Source organism: Hibiscus syriacus, unplaced genomic scaffold (genome assembly GCF_006381635.1).
Source record: "Hibiscus syriacus cultivar Baekdansim isolate YM2019G1 unplaced genomic scaffold, ASM638163v2 tig00111272_pilon, whole genome shotgun sequence".
Taxonomy (NCBI): Eukaryota; Viridiplantae; Streptophyta; class Magnoliopsida; order Malvales; family Malvaceae; genus Hibiscus; species Hibiscus syriacus.
In genome coordinates this window covers 586,693-599,621 of record NW_024063039.1, presented here as the reverse complement: position 1 = coordinate 599,621, position 12,929 = coordinate 586,693, and the positions used below count along the sequence as shown (strand labels likewise).

At 32.1% G+C, this 12,929-nt stretch overlaps 2 protein-coding genes across 2 annotated transcripts; one reads left to right on the top strand and one right to left on the bottom strand.

The window, feature by feature from the left end:
• The first annotated feature begins 1,363 nt into the window (after positions 1-1,363).
• Positions 1,364-2,911, top strand: LOC120157477 (serine/threonine protein phosphatase 2A 57 kDa regulatory subunit B' beta isoform-like). Its single transcript, XM_039168583.1, has 2 exons — positions 1,364-2,419; positions 2,525-2,911. Exons 1-2 carry the CDS (start codon positions 1,379-1,381, stop codon positions 2,867-2,869), a joined length of 1,386 nt encoding a protein of 461 aa, XP_039024514.1. The 5' UTR covers positions 1,364-1,378; the 3' UTR covers positions 2,870-2,911.
• A 7,070-nt stretch (positions 2,912-9,981) lies between these two features.
• On the bottom strand, positions 9,982-11,767 carry LOC120157478 (30S ribosomal protein 2, chloroplastic-like). The gene is made up of 4 exons (XM_039168584.1): positions 11,394-11,767; positions 11,182-11,283; positions 10,642-10,941; positions 9,982-10,057 (listed from the first exon to the last, which is right to left on the bottom strand). The coding sequence occupies exons 1-4, from the start codon at positions 11,688-11,690 to the stop codon at positions 10,019-10,021; spliced, it is 738 nt and encodes a 245-aa protein (XP_039024515.1). The 5' UTR covers positions 11,691-11,767; the 3' UTR covers positions 9,982-10,018.
• Between the last annotated feature and the right edge of the window lie 1,162 nt (positions 11,768-12,929).

Below are 12,929 nucleotides of genomic sequence, written 5' to 3'. Positions count from 1 at the left end.
GTAATATTATATTAATTTTTTTAAGTTTTTTTTAAAAGGGTACGACATATAATGGCACACGAGGATTTTAGGTGTCAAAATATAAATTATTTTTATGTTAAAAAATAAAATTGACACGAGGCGTCATAATATGACACAAGTAAAACAAAATTAATAAATATAAACTGTAAAATGTTTTGTTCTCAAAAAGTATTTTATTTTAGATTTTTTGGATTCTTAATAAATTATTCAGAAAATCATTTCTGATTTTCTCTCGGATCCATAAGATATTTTTTATGTGATTTTATTTTTAATTAATTTATATTTTCTTATACTTGTAAAAATATTTTAGTTTCATATTTTAAATTCTAAAATTATTTTATTTTTTAAAAATATTTTGAAAATAGTTTATTAAAGATTTTGAAATTTGAAATTATAATATTAAAATTTAAATAATTTCACTTCTTTTTTCAAAAGAGAATCTAAATTATTGTTTTGTTTGACAAGAGATCTTTGTACGGGGCTACATGTCAATTTTATTTTAAAATAACAATTGATTTGATCAAATAAAAATATTTATTTTCAGTTTAACAGCTAGTACACAAAATATTGTTTTGTCATGTGTCAAACCTTTTATTATACTAAGATGATAATAACTATTATTATTTGTCGAAAGCAAATATATAAATTATATACTTACAATTACAAAGATCACGCGTTTGATGCCCCAAGGACAGCAGGTCGGATCGGTGATCACCATTCTTGATTATACGAACCGGCTGCAAATTACACAGTTTTACAGTATGTAAACCGCATTAGAAAATTGGATAAACTTGAGAGGTCATCTGTACCATTATCCCATATATATCCAATTATATATTATTGTGGAGTGGTTAGTCAAAAGCAAATAGCAGTTAGGACAAACCAACATGCTTTGATCTTGTAAAAGATCCTATGTGTTTTTGATGTATGGTCCCAAACCGCAAAAAATATTGCTTTGGGCAGTGAGTTGGTGAGCCACATGACTCGCTTTCCATACCATTTAACTTCGGATGTTGTCCTCTTCTTTCTGTTTCATCATTACTGCTAAATGCCTCCAAAATTATAACTATGCATATGATGAGAGAGATGAACTAGTTGATGACAGATAAGATTCCTTCAATTCATTTTTAATCCCATTTGGCTTTGGCTTTATGGGCGGCATTTCAGTAGTTTCCTCCATCGGATTTTACAACGTTAATTTCTTGTCCCTAAAACATATCACTGTCCTTCGGCCTTGTTTTTGTTGCTAACTATCCTTGGGCCAACAAAGTAACAACAACATCATCTAAGAAGAGGAGAGGTTTTTTAACCTGGTTAAGAGCACAAAAGCCGGCCGAGGAGAGCAGAGCAAGGGACAATGGGCATTCGAAGGGAGTCCCCCAGGAACTCACCCAAGAAGAAGAATACTCTCAAGCAGCTCTTCGAACTCGATTCCAAGCCTTATGTCGGAAGTCCCCTTTCGAGTCCCGGCGGTGCCGGTATCGACTACGAACACGAAGAATTCCTATCGGCCATCACTGATTGCAGCTTGGTTTTCACTTTCACCGACCCTCAGGAGTCGCCTTCGCAGCAGGATCTCAAGCGCCTCAGGCTCATCCAAGTTGTCTCTTTGCTCAAATCTTCGAGGAAACCGTTGCAAGAAGACCTCGTCTCGCGTCTCGTATCGATGGTGGCCGTCAACCTCTTCAGGCCACTTCCTCCGCCTTCGAATAGTACTTCCGTTATCTCTGCTTTGCCTGATGAGGACGACCTTTCGACTTTCACACCTCTATGGCCTCACCTGCAGCTTGTTTATGATATTCTTCTTAGGCTTGTTGTTAACGTAGACCCCAAGAAACTCAAGGATTACATCAATCACCGGTTCGTTCGCAATCTTCTCTTCCTCTTTCAATCCGAAGATCCTCGAGAAAGAGAAGGGTTGAAGAATGTTTTCCATCGGATATATTCAAGATTCACTTCCTATAGATCTTTCATGAGAGAAGCTATGAACGATGTGTTTTTGCATTACATTTTCGAAACCGAAAGGCATTGCGGGATCGGCGAGCTGCTCGAGATATGGGGAAGCATCATCAATGGCTTCGGGGTTCCGTTAAAAGTGGAACACAAGCTTTTCTTGATGAGAGTGCTTCTTCCGCTGCACAAGGGCAAGGGCCTGCAAGTTTACCATAGGCAGCTTGCCTATTGCGTCGCGCAGTTCGTGCAGAAAGAGCCTGCACTTGGAGGAATCATTGTTCGGAGAATTCTAAGGTACTGGCCGATCACCAATTGTCACAAAGAAGTCTTACTCATCGGAGAATTGGAAGAACTGGTCGAGAATATTGATCCTGATCAGTACCGAACGTTGGCAGTACCCTTATGCTCTCGAATTACAAGATGTTTGAAAAGCTGCAACTCACAGGCGAGCCCCCTAGGCCTTATGATCACCAATTGTTTGCCCTTTGTTTCGTATTACAATTTGATGATATCTGTTCGTGTGTGTCACATTGAAAATCTCCGATTTCAGGTAGCGGAGCGAGCCCTGTACGTGTGGAACAACGAGCAGTTCGTGAAGATGGCATCGGCGGCCATGGAAGAAGTGTTTCCGGTGGTGGTACAAGGCATGGAGAGCAACCTAAAGATGCATTGGAGCAAAAGTGTAAAGCAATTGACAGAGAATGTGAAGAGCATGTTGGAAGAAATGGATCCAACTCTATACGAAAAGTGCCTCCGAGAAATCGATTGCCGGGAATCCGAAGCTCGCCGGGAACAAATTAGGCGGCAGCAAAGATGGACTGAAATAGAAATGGCCGCATCAAAGCAGAACCACTTCCTTCAACCAACGAAATCTATGTATGTTTCTTCTCATTGAATTGAATTGCAAGGTCTGATTCAGAACCAATCAAGTAACATCAAATCTTACTATATACACTATAGATATTTATATGTTTCAAGGATATGTGATATTTCATATTTAGATTTTGTGTAGAAAATTTTGATAAACTAAATATATATATTTATCTTAGAATTTTTGAATTTATGTGAAAATTTAAGTAAATCACCTGTAGAATTATTATATTAGTGAAATACTATTTACATAAAAAAATACATTTATTAAATTGGCTATCGGATGGCAAAAGGCGGGCGTGGCGAGTGCGGATACCTTTTTTTCATCCCATACACATTTAATATTTTTGTATCCACCACCTATCCACTATTCATGACGGATAAAATTTTTAAATTTATACTAGCCCACATGGGTACATTCTCAAATCCACCACACATCCACTACTCAACTAGAAACTTCGTACCCGCTTATACCCATCTGACACCAACCTCATATTACACAACAAAACATTAAAAAACACATCGATCCGTTAAGAAGCATAATGAAATAAACCAAGGATTAATTGATTTTATGCCCCAACATTTAGTTAAATTACAAGTGATGTCCAATAAAATCTGTAGATTTATAGAATAGTATCTAAAATTATATTTAAATTTATAATGATCCAAAAATTATGTGATAGAATTAGTGGGTGGGCAGATGTAGAACGGGTAAGGTTTTAAAATCATCACCTACTCACTACCCACGACGATCATCACTTTTTACATTCACATCCGCCCACTACTCACTAAACTTATATCTATCTCCACCTTAATTGAAACAGATATGATATGAAATTCATGAAATTGTACCCGTCAACCTTAACTAGAAGTTATTTTATGTATCTAATTTATTCAAATTGGGTGAGGTCCAATGACATTGTCGCGACCGTCTTTCGTTGGGCCCGAAATTGGGCTTCGACTTGAAAATTGGGTTAGAGTCGCCACCGATCATTTTAGAATGATATTTAGGTAGATCGGACACCATCTTACATGATCTGTGTTTTACCATATATGTCGGGTTCGGGAGTCGGTTACGGTCAATGAAGGATTAACACACTTGAACTGTCCTTTCAATACCAATTAATTTGTCGGTTGTCTTTAATTGTGAAAATTAAGAATTTAAATTTAAAATTCCGATTCAAATTACTTACATTTGATTGGTTGGATTCTTCTAAAAGAAAAGTCGAAAAGGTTAGAAAAAAATAACAAATAAATAAAAACAAAAAACAAAAAAAATAATAAAATAATAAATCAAAGGAAAAAAATATAAATATAAATAAATAAATAAATAATAAAATAAAAATATTAACATAACAAAAAAATCAAAGGGAAAAAATAAATAAATAAAAGGAAAATAATAATAATAAAAATATCAAAAGAAAAATGTTAAATAAAATAAAAACAATATAAAAGAGAGAAAAATAAATAAAAAATTCGAGGATCCAATTGTAATATTAACACAAAAACGAAAACATGAAAATTAGACTAAAATGTGAGTTCTGAAACATTAATGCTCAAAATGCAATAAGGCAAAAGTTTATTAAGTGGCCAAAAGATAAACTCACAAAGGATGAGGGACTCAGAAAGCTATTATCCCTAAGCAAAATTACGAACCACTCCCCCATCGAAACTACGTCGTTTCGTGGGTACTATATAAGGCCCAAACCAAGGCCAAACTCAACCCAAAGCTTCATTTCTCCCGTTTCACCCTCTCTCTAAAAATGGGAAGAGAGAACTCTCTCTCCCTTCTCTCTACAATCCCTCACCGTGGGGAAACCGACCACCGTCGCTGACCGTCACTCTGGCGGTCGAAAAAAATCAAAACCCCTTAAAACGTTCTCCTCAACACCCTTAAACCAAAACCGAAGCCCAAACACCCAAACAATGCCCTCACCGGCGTAGATCTAAGAAACAACCTTTAGGTTTTTTACCTTTTTTGTGAGACCATTCGTTTTTCGACGACCATTCTTCTCCCTGATTTACTTCGATTTCTTTAACGTCTTGTATCTCTGTTTTTGGTTGGTTCGACTGTTGGTATTTACTTGTTGTTATGTTTTGATGTTATTGGTTTGATTCTTGATGTGGTTGGTTGTTTGTGTTGCTATGATGTTCTGTGTTCCCCGTGGGTTCTCGGTTTACTCTCGTTGGCAGTGTTCTCTCGATGATGCCCCTCGGTTCCCGTCTCCTGTTCGGCCTCACCGGGGGCTTTTTATAGCCCCGGTGTTGGCTAAATTTGGTCCTGAAATATGGGGCTCGTGGCCATTGTGAGGTCGGTCGTCCCAGGATAGGTCAGTCCCAGGATATCGGCGGCCATTTCGGTGTTGACTGTTGGCCACGGGCCCCTTGACTCCCTCCATGCGACGTTTTAATTGATATCATTTTAGGGTTTCCAAACCCTAAACCTTACCACGCCGGATCAGGCCGGCCAATCTCCTTCAAACCGGCCTTAATGGACTGCATTTGGACCCTGGCCGAAAAAGAAAATAAAAAATAAAAAAAGAAATTAACATATAATAAACAAATAAATAATAACAAAAATAATACTATTATAAAATAAACTATATAATATATATTTCAAAAATATTTTTTAAACTATATATTATATTTTTAAAAAAAATTCAAAACTATATATTATATTGTTTTCAAAATGATTTCAAAAAAATATTATATAAGTTTTCCAAAATGTTTTTAAAACTATATATATAAGTTTTCAAAAAATGTTTTTAAAACTATATATTATATAAGTTTTTCAAAATGTTTTAAAAAACTATATATTATGTATATTTTCAAAATGATTTCAAAACTATATATTATATAAGTTTTTCAAAATGTTTTAAAAAAAATATATATTATATATATTTTCATAATGATTTCAAAACTATATATTATATGAGTTTTCAAAATGTTTTAAAAACTATATATTATATATTTTCAAAATATTTTTTAAAAACTATATGTTATATATATTTCCAAAAACCGTTTTCAAAATTATATATATTATAAATATTTCAAAAACATTTGCAAATATATATATATATAAATAAATAAAAATCGGATGAAAATAGGTATTTACAGACATTAACACATTAATAACTATTTTCACTGTTCTGCCTGCCGACGTGACGAGATTCCATAACTCTGCAATCTCCATATAATTCGGAGTTGGATAGGTGATTCTTGAGGAATTTTAAAACGAATAGCAAAGTTAATTTGTGTTTTCATAATATATTTAAGCTTACTTTAAAATAAATATTTAATTATTTTAAAATAGTTGAAATAAATTATTAATATTTTTTCTATTATTCTTTTAGGATCGAGCAATTACCTTTGAAAAAAAGATCATCCAATCATTACTTGACACGCGACTTTGTTCTTCATTTCTTTCATTTGAAGAATTTAATTTTTCTTTTCTAGTACGAACCAAATGATTTCGGTGATAAATGAATTGTTGTTATTTTTGAGGTTTCTAGTTCAAGCATCATAAATATTAGCAGTATGAGCATTCAATCTCAAATGATTAAGAGTCAGTTTGACATTGCTTCTGAAAAGTGGCCTTTAAACGAACTCTTAAAATTGTTGTTTAAAAGTGCGGTTTAAAATTTAACTGTTTGAGGTCGTTGTTAAAAACTGAGTTTGAAAAGATAAAATGTACATTATAAGCATTATGTTGAAAATTAAAAATATAACATTTAAATTATATTTATACTTATATATGAATTATATCAATTTAAACTAGAATAAAAATATAAAAATAAAAATAATATAATATAATTATAATAAAAATGTATTTTATATAACTCACTATTAATATTTTGATATATAAATCATGAATTTTATTTATTTTTAAATAAATAATTAAAAGAAAAAATTATTTTTAAGGATGTTTGTATAAAATTATTAAAATAAAATATAAATATATAATTAAGTGGAGCTCATGTATTAACCGGGGTAAAAATATAAATTTACTTCAAAACCTAAAGTTGGAATGAAAAAGTTAGAATTTTTAGCTTTTGCGGTAGGTTTGAAATAAACATTTTCGCCACATTTTCCCCAATTTTTACCAGCTTGACATTAGTTTTGCGATCAAAACGAGCTTTTTAGCTAAAAGTGTTTTTAGACAGCATTACCAAACATGCCAAAGAATTATATTTGAATAGATCATATCATGTACTTAACCCGGATTAATATAAAGAAAGAATTTTTTTTCTTTTTTTCCACCTGTGATGGTTAAAATTAACATATTCTAAAAACGCAGCGATTTTTAATTGCTCGTCATCTAGTTATTATTTGACACGTGATCTTATTCTTAATTTACTTTAGTTTTAAGAATTTAATTTAATTTCCGTCTGTAAAAAAATTCATTCAAAAATAATAAAATGGTGAACGAACAACAGAGTGGTTAAGTCTGTTGTTGGCATTGGTCGTTAGAAATTGAACCTGGCCCGTTGCATTGCTTAGTAATACTTTTTTCAGCTAAAAATACGATAGTCGGACTCCACTATGAGTTACAGGTATGCATTAAAGAAGTGATAAAACCAGAAAACAAACATGAACTTTATTGATGCAACAGTCAAATTAACATAAATGAGATGCCGTAAAAGAAATGGAACCCGGTAAAGTTGAATAACCATTGACCTGGGTAAATTCTCAACTGAAACACCTACATTATGTATGTCAAGTGTGATTCAACACCGAGTATATGAGTGATTTGAAGAGCATGAACCTCGGGAGCAAATATGGCGATAACGACGTCACTGTTCGAAAGGAACATCTGACTAGAAGGTAAGATCTTTAGGATCCTCAGCAATCTTAGCCAGGGTTTGCAAGAATGCAGCCAGATCAGCACCGTAGATAACTCGATGATCTGCCGTAACATTTACCTGCAAAGTTTTAAAGTTCAGCAGTAAGTGCCGGCGACTATTCAAACATAATTGTTTTATAAGAGACGGGGACAAGTTCTTCTCTAATTTTGTTAGGAATAGATACATCAAGGCAGCTCATCGTTATAGACAAAAGGAATTTCATTACCTGCACCTGGTTCTCCATGCTAATACGGCCATCCTTGCAAGCTACGACAGTAGGCTGAGAAGCACCAACTGCCATGTTCTCTGGGACTAGGGCAGAACATACTACAAAGGAGAAAATATTAATAATTAAAAAACAAACTTACTGTTCCAGGTGGCAGAATGGCATCAAACCGATCCACTCCAAACATCCCAAGGTTAGACAGGGTGAAAGTACCTGCAAAAGGAGCAAATATTAGCAACAACAACAAAAAAAGAATTAAGGCCTCAGCTATGTTGAAAGGTAACTACGGAGAAAACTATATGTTAATGATGCTTTTATAAGAAACTAGGGTGATAGGGCAAAACGCAGAGTTATGCATACAGATCAAACTCCTAGATGGTTCAAGCGTACTTAGTCGCTTAGGGCTGGAAGGGTAAGAATAGATTAAGAATTAAAGAAAGAAAACTTAATTATAAAATTTTAGGCAACCATTGACTCCATATTCCAGTTATTATACATCAATGAGCCAATACAATTCAAAATTTGTAAAAGATCCATCAAAATACCGTGTAAAGCCCACACTTATAACCAGTCACTACCAGCATAAGTAGAAAAGGATTTTCCAAGCATTAATATGCCTAGGATTTGTCCAGCCTTTTTCTTTGGTGATGATGGATGATATCTTGCTTTTTGTAGGAAAAAACAATTTCATTGTTTTACAGATTAATGGATTCGGTAGTAGTTTCAAGAATTTATGATCATATTTGGTATTTATATTAGGTGGATCCAAGTCTTAACATTGGAATATTTAAAAGTTTAGGGACCAATTTAAAATGAATGCCATACTTTAAGGACATGTAATGCAATTAACCCATTTAATTGAGTTAGATTTCAAGTTTCGACAATTGGAAATTTTATCTCAAATAATTCAATTATTTAAGTAATATTTTATCACGTGAGGGTTGAATTTATTCTAATTTAAAAATATTCAAACTAATTATTAGGGTGTAATTAATTTTCTGAAAAATATTTTCTCATTTTCTAATGTTTGGTTAGAGGAAAATAGATGGTCAATGTAATTTATTTTTCTGGTCAACTGAATTTCCTTTGTATTTTCTGGAAAATGACTTATCATCTAATTTTCCGTAAGTCATTTTACGAAATTTTTTACTTCAAATCATAAACACTCAAAATATTATTATTTTATATATGTAATATTAATATATTACTTTAATATCATTTTAATAAAAATATTAATTATTAAAATATATTTATTGATATTTTTAATAATATAATATCATATTTTATTGCTATAATTAAATTATTATAATGTATAATATAATACTTTTATTTTAATAATATATAATTTATTATTAATAAAATTAATATTATTTAATAATTTAATAAAAATAATATTATTGAATTGTTGAATATTTAATATATATTGTTTAAAATATAATACAATATTATTATTTTAATATTATAATAATATTAATATTTTCATAAAAATTTAATATAATTTATGATAATTTTATTTTAATAAAACACAATAATCATAATATTTTTATTTATAAAATTATAGACATAATATTTTAATAATAATATGACAAATAATATTGAATAAATTATTCTAATATTTTAAAAATAATATTATTATTATTTTAATAAATAATATTATTCATAGTATTTGACGTTTATAATAAATAATTTTTAAAAAATTTATCAACCAGTAGAAAATGAATTACACAACATCATTCAAACACCGTAAGATGATTTTCAGAAAATATTTTCTAAGAAACATAATTCATTTTACGTAATCTGTTTTCTGTGAAGCAAACGAACCCTTAATATAAATTATAAATAAAGATCTACTTTGATAAAATGAGTAGTAATTATTTTAAAACTATGAATAATTAGCAATGACCATATGATAACTTTATTGAATCACATAAATTCATTTTGCCAAAAAGCGTAAGTGGGGGAACCAGAGCATAAGGTTTAGGGGGGAAATTACAAAATAATAAGATGCACCAATTTGGGAAATGTGTTCATCACAACTAAGCTGCAGCTTCCAACAACCTCTAACAAGCTCAGATTTGGATCTCAAATGGAGTTGCACCCCATTTTATGCCTTGTTTACACGAATTTGTTGCCCCTCCAACACCTGCAAAAGCCAACCCTTATATCACTATTACTTACATATTCACATTAACCATGAGTATCTGATACGAACAACGAGTATGATCGGATTTCTTTAAGTTCTTCACTGCTTTTGGATGATCTTTTAAGGTCATATCCCCATAGCTCCAGAGTAATTCAAGAAAACTGTATAAACCGTAAGAAATAAAGAGCCTGTAGCTGTGTAGCATATATGAATATGAATATAAATATAACATCCAAGGTTGTAAATATCAAAGGGAACAAAAACGTAGGATAATTGAAAGGAATTCACAATCTATGTTACTCGGACGTGTCACATATCCGACACATATGTGTTCAATTTTTTCCCAAGATTGTCATATTTGGAGGATTTTTTTTTTGGGATCATATCTCCATACACATGTCCAGCCGATAACCAGCAGACAAATGCACAACAGAATGGATATACAAGAGTAAAAGGCATCTTATTCTAAAGCTGTCGGCAATAAATATCTCCTTACTCCTAATGCCAATAGGAAAGCAAGAATAAGATTTCATGAACATAAACACACACTCGCAGAAACAAGGCAAAAGTAGAGAACAACTTACGGCATTGTTAAAAAACGAGATGGAAGCTTCGACTTCCTCTTCCGAAGAGAATGATACAAACCCGAATCCCCCTGATTTGGAGGTCCTCGGGACTCGGGAAACCTTGGCGCTCATTACCTTCCCTTTCTCAGAAAAGAAGTTCTTCAGTGTATCCGAAGTTACTGTCTTGGCAAGGTTTCCCACATAAACTTTGTGCGGACTGTCAACAAACTGGGAGTCTTCTGCCTGAAGGGCAGACAAATCCACTAGCGCAATAGGCTTTTCAGTGATGTTTACCTTGATCTCCCGCCCTCCTATTTCCTGCAAAGAAAAGAAAATCACCATGAAAACCAGAATACCAACATTATTTGTGATTCCTCTCACCATTTTTAGAACAATGATATCACCCAGGGGCGCTGGCGTGGTTAGTCTAAAAAAATTCAAATTATCGTATGATTTTTTTTCTAATGATATTTTGTTTTGAAACCTATAATTTTTTTTGTCACTGGTATAACCTTTGCTTAAATAACTATCAACATGAGTATATGATTTGGAGCTTACAGTTCCGTTTAGTTTCTCAATTGCCACATTTGCTTCCTCCACTGTTTTCATTGTAACAAAAGCAAACCGGCGGCTCCTTCCAGAGTACTTATCATACATCACCTAAAGAAAAGAACATATAAAGGCAAAATTACTTCCATACACAATGCATTTTCGCTTTTCATACTTAAAATTATTAAGTGAAATTACAGGTAAAAAAACAAAGGAAGTACCTCCGCCTTCTCAACAGCGCCGTGTTCCTGGACAATCTTTTTCAACTGGTCATTGTTCACATTTCTGGGTATGTTGCCAATGTAAAGGCGCCTTTCGGCCTCGGAAGAAGGGGAGGCCACCGTTGAGGTTCTCTCCTCTGCCGCAACAAACAACCTCAGTTTTCTTGGACGTGAACTCAATGTGAGCTTTCTGGGCAGATTAGGTTGGAGGGTTTGGAGAAAGGGTTGTTTTGATTGAGGTTTGAGGGAGAGTCTCGTGAGATTTGGTAGTGATACTAGAGAGGATGTTGAAGCCATTTTCTTTGCCTGGGATAAGAAGTAATGGCGGAAAAAGAGGAGTAAGAGCGGGTTTTTATCGCATTATCCACCGAAGGGCTTTGGCTGTTACTCACCTGTGGGTGACTGTATACCATGGCTTCAGATTGGGTTTAAGATCCGTTGTGTTCTTTTATTTCCCGATAGAGAAATTTTCCTTTTATGTATTTTATTGGTATTGGATTGTAAATAAATAAATTATTACATTTAAATAATAAATATACACGTGTCTAATTAAGAATAAATATACATGTTTCTAATTAATAATAAATATACACGCGTCTAATTAAGAATTTAATTAACGCGTCTAATTAAGAATCGAATTAGTATATATTTAATTAATTCCAACAGTAATTCAACTAAGGTTAAATAATAAATACATATATGTAGGACTCAATTATTAATTTTAAAAATCATTTATAGTAATGATAATTATTTACTCGAAAACATTAATTAAGTTGTCGATACAATATTTATTTGAAAAAAATCCATCATATAATCACCAAGGACTTAAATTATTTAGGATAACCGGGTAAAGTATACAAATGAATCTCTTGACAATTAAATATTGCAAAAATGATACTTTAATTATAAAGAATTATTTTGTTGAGTCCTTCGACTATTAAAAGTTACAAAAATAATCATTTGAATATTCATTATGTTCTAAACTCGTCATTTTATGTTAAAATTTTGACGACATTATGAGCTATTCATTAACATACTAACTGAGATAGGATAAAATATAATCTCATAATTTCAAATGACTATCATATCTCAAGTCACCATGTTAACATTCAATTAAGATGACTATTAATTTTCTAATAGAAAAAGACGAGTTTAAAACATTTAATAGTCGATGGACTCAACAAAATAATTCCCTATAATCAAGAGACAATTTTATAACATTTAATAGTCAAAGAACTCGAAGAAATAGTATACTATAATTAGAATCATTTATATAATTTACCCGATTATTTATCAAATTTTCAGTTCACGTCTTAAAATTTAAATTTTGGATATCTCCTACGGACAAGAGATCTTTTTATTAATACGGACAAAAGAGTTGAAGCTTCAAGTTGAGGTTGGAAAAATTGAAATTATTTAGATTCCCTCTTTTGATCACCTACCACCATTTCAATACCAAAACTAAAACCTTCTTATAGATCCTTGATTTAGTACAACCAGGCACAACAGACAAAATGATACTAAATAGACTAGAAA

What these genes read in the sequence shown, in the direction of transcription:
- LOC120157478 (XM_039168584.1), bottom strand. Translation starts at nt 11,690, where the DNA reads ATGGCTTCAACATCCTCTCTAGTATCACTACCAAATCTCACGAGACTC. An exon ending in GCGCTGTTGAGAAGGCGGAG is followed by an intron (nt 11,284 to 11,393) that starts GTACTTCCTTTG and finishes TCTTTTCTTTAG; the next exon opens with GTGATGTATGATAAGTACTC. An exon ending in TTGAGAAACTAAACGGAACT is followed by an intron (nt 10,942 to 11,181) that starts GTAAGCTCCAAA and finishes TTTTCTTTGCAG; the next exon opens with GAAATAGGAGGGCGGGAGAT.
- LOC120157477 (XM_039168583.1), top strand. Translation starts at nt 1,379, where the DNA reads ATGGGCATTCGAAGGGAGTCCCCCAGGAACTCACCCAAGAAGAAGAAT. An exon ending in TGAAAAGCTGCAACTCACAG is followed by an intron (nt 2,420 to 2,524) that starts GCGAGCCCCCTA and finishes CTCCGATTTCAG; the next exon opens with GTAGCGGAGCGAGCCCTGTA.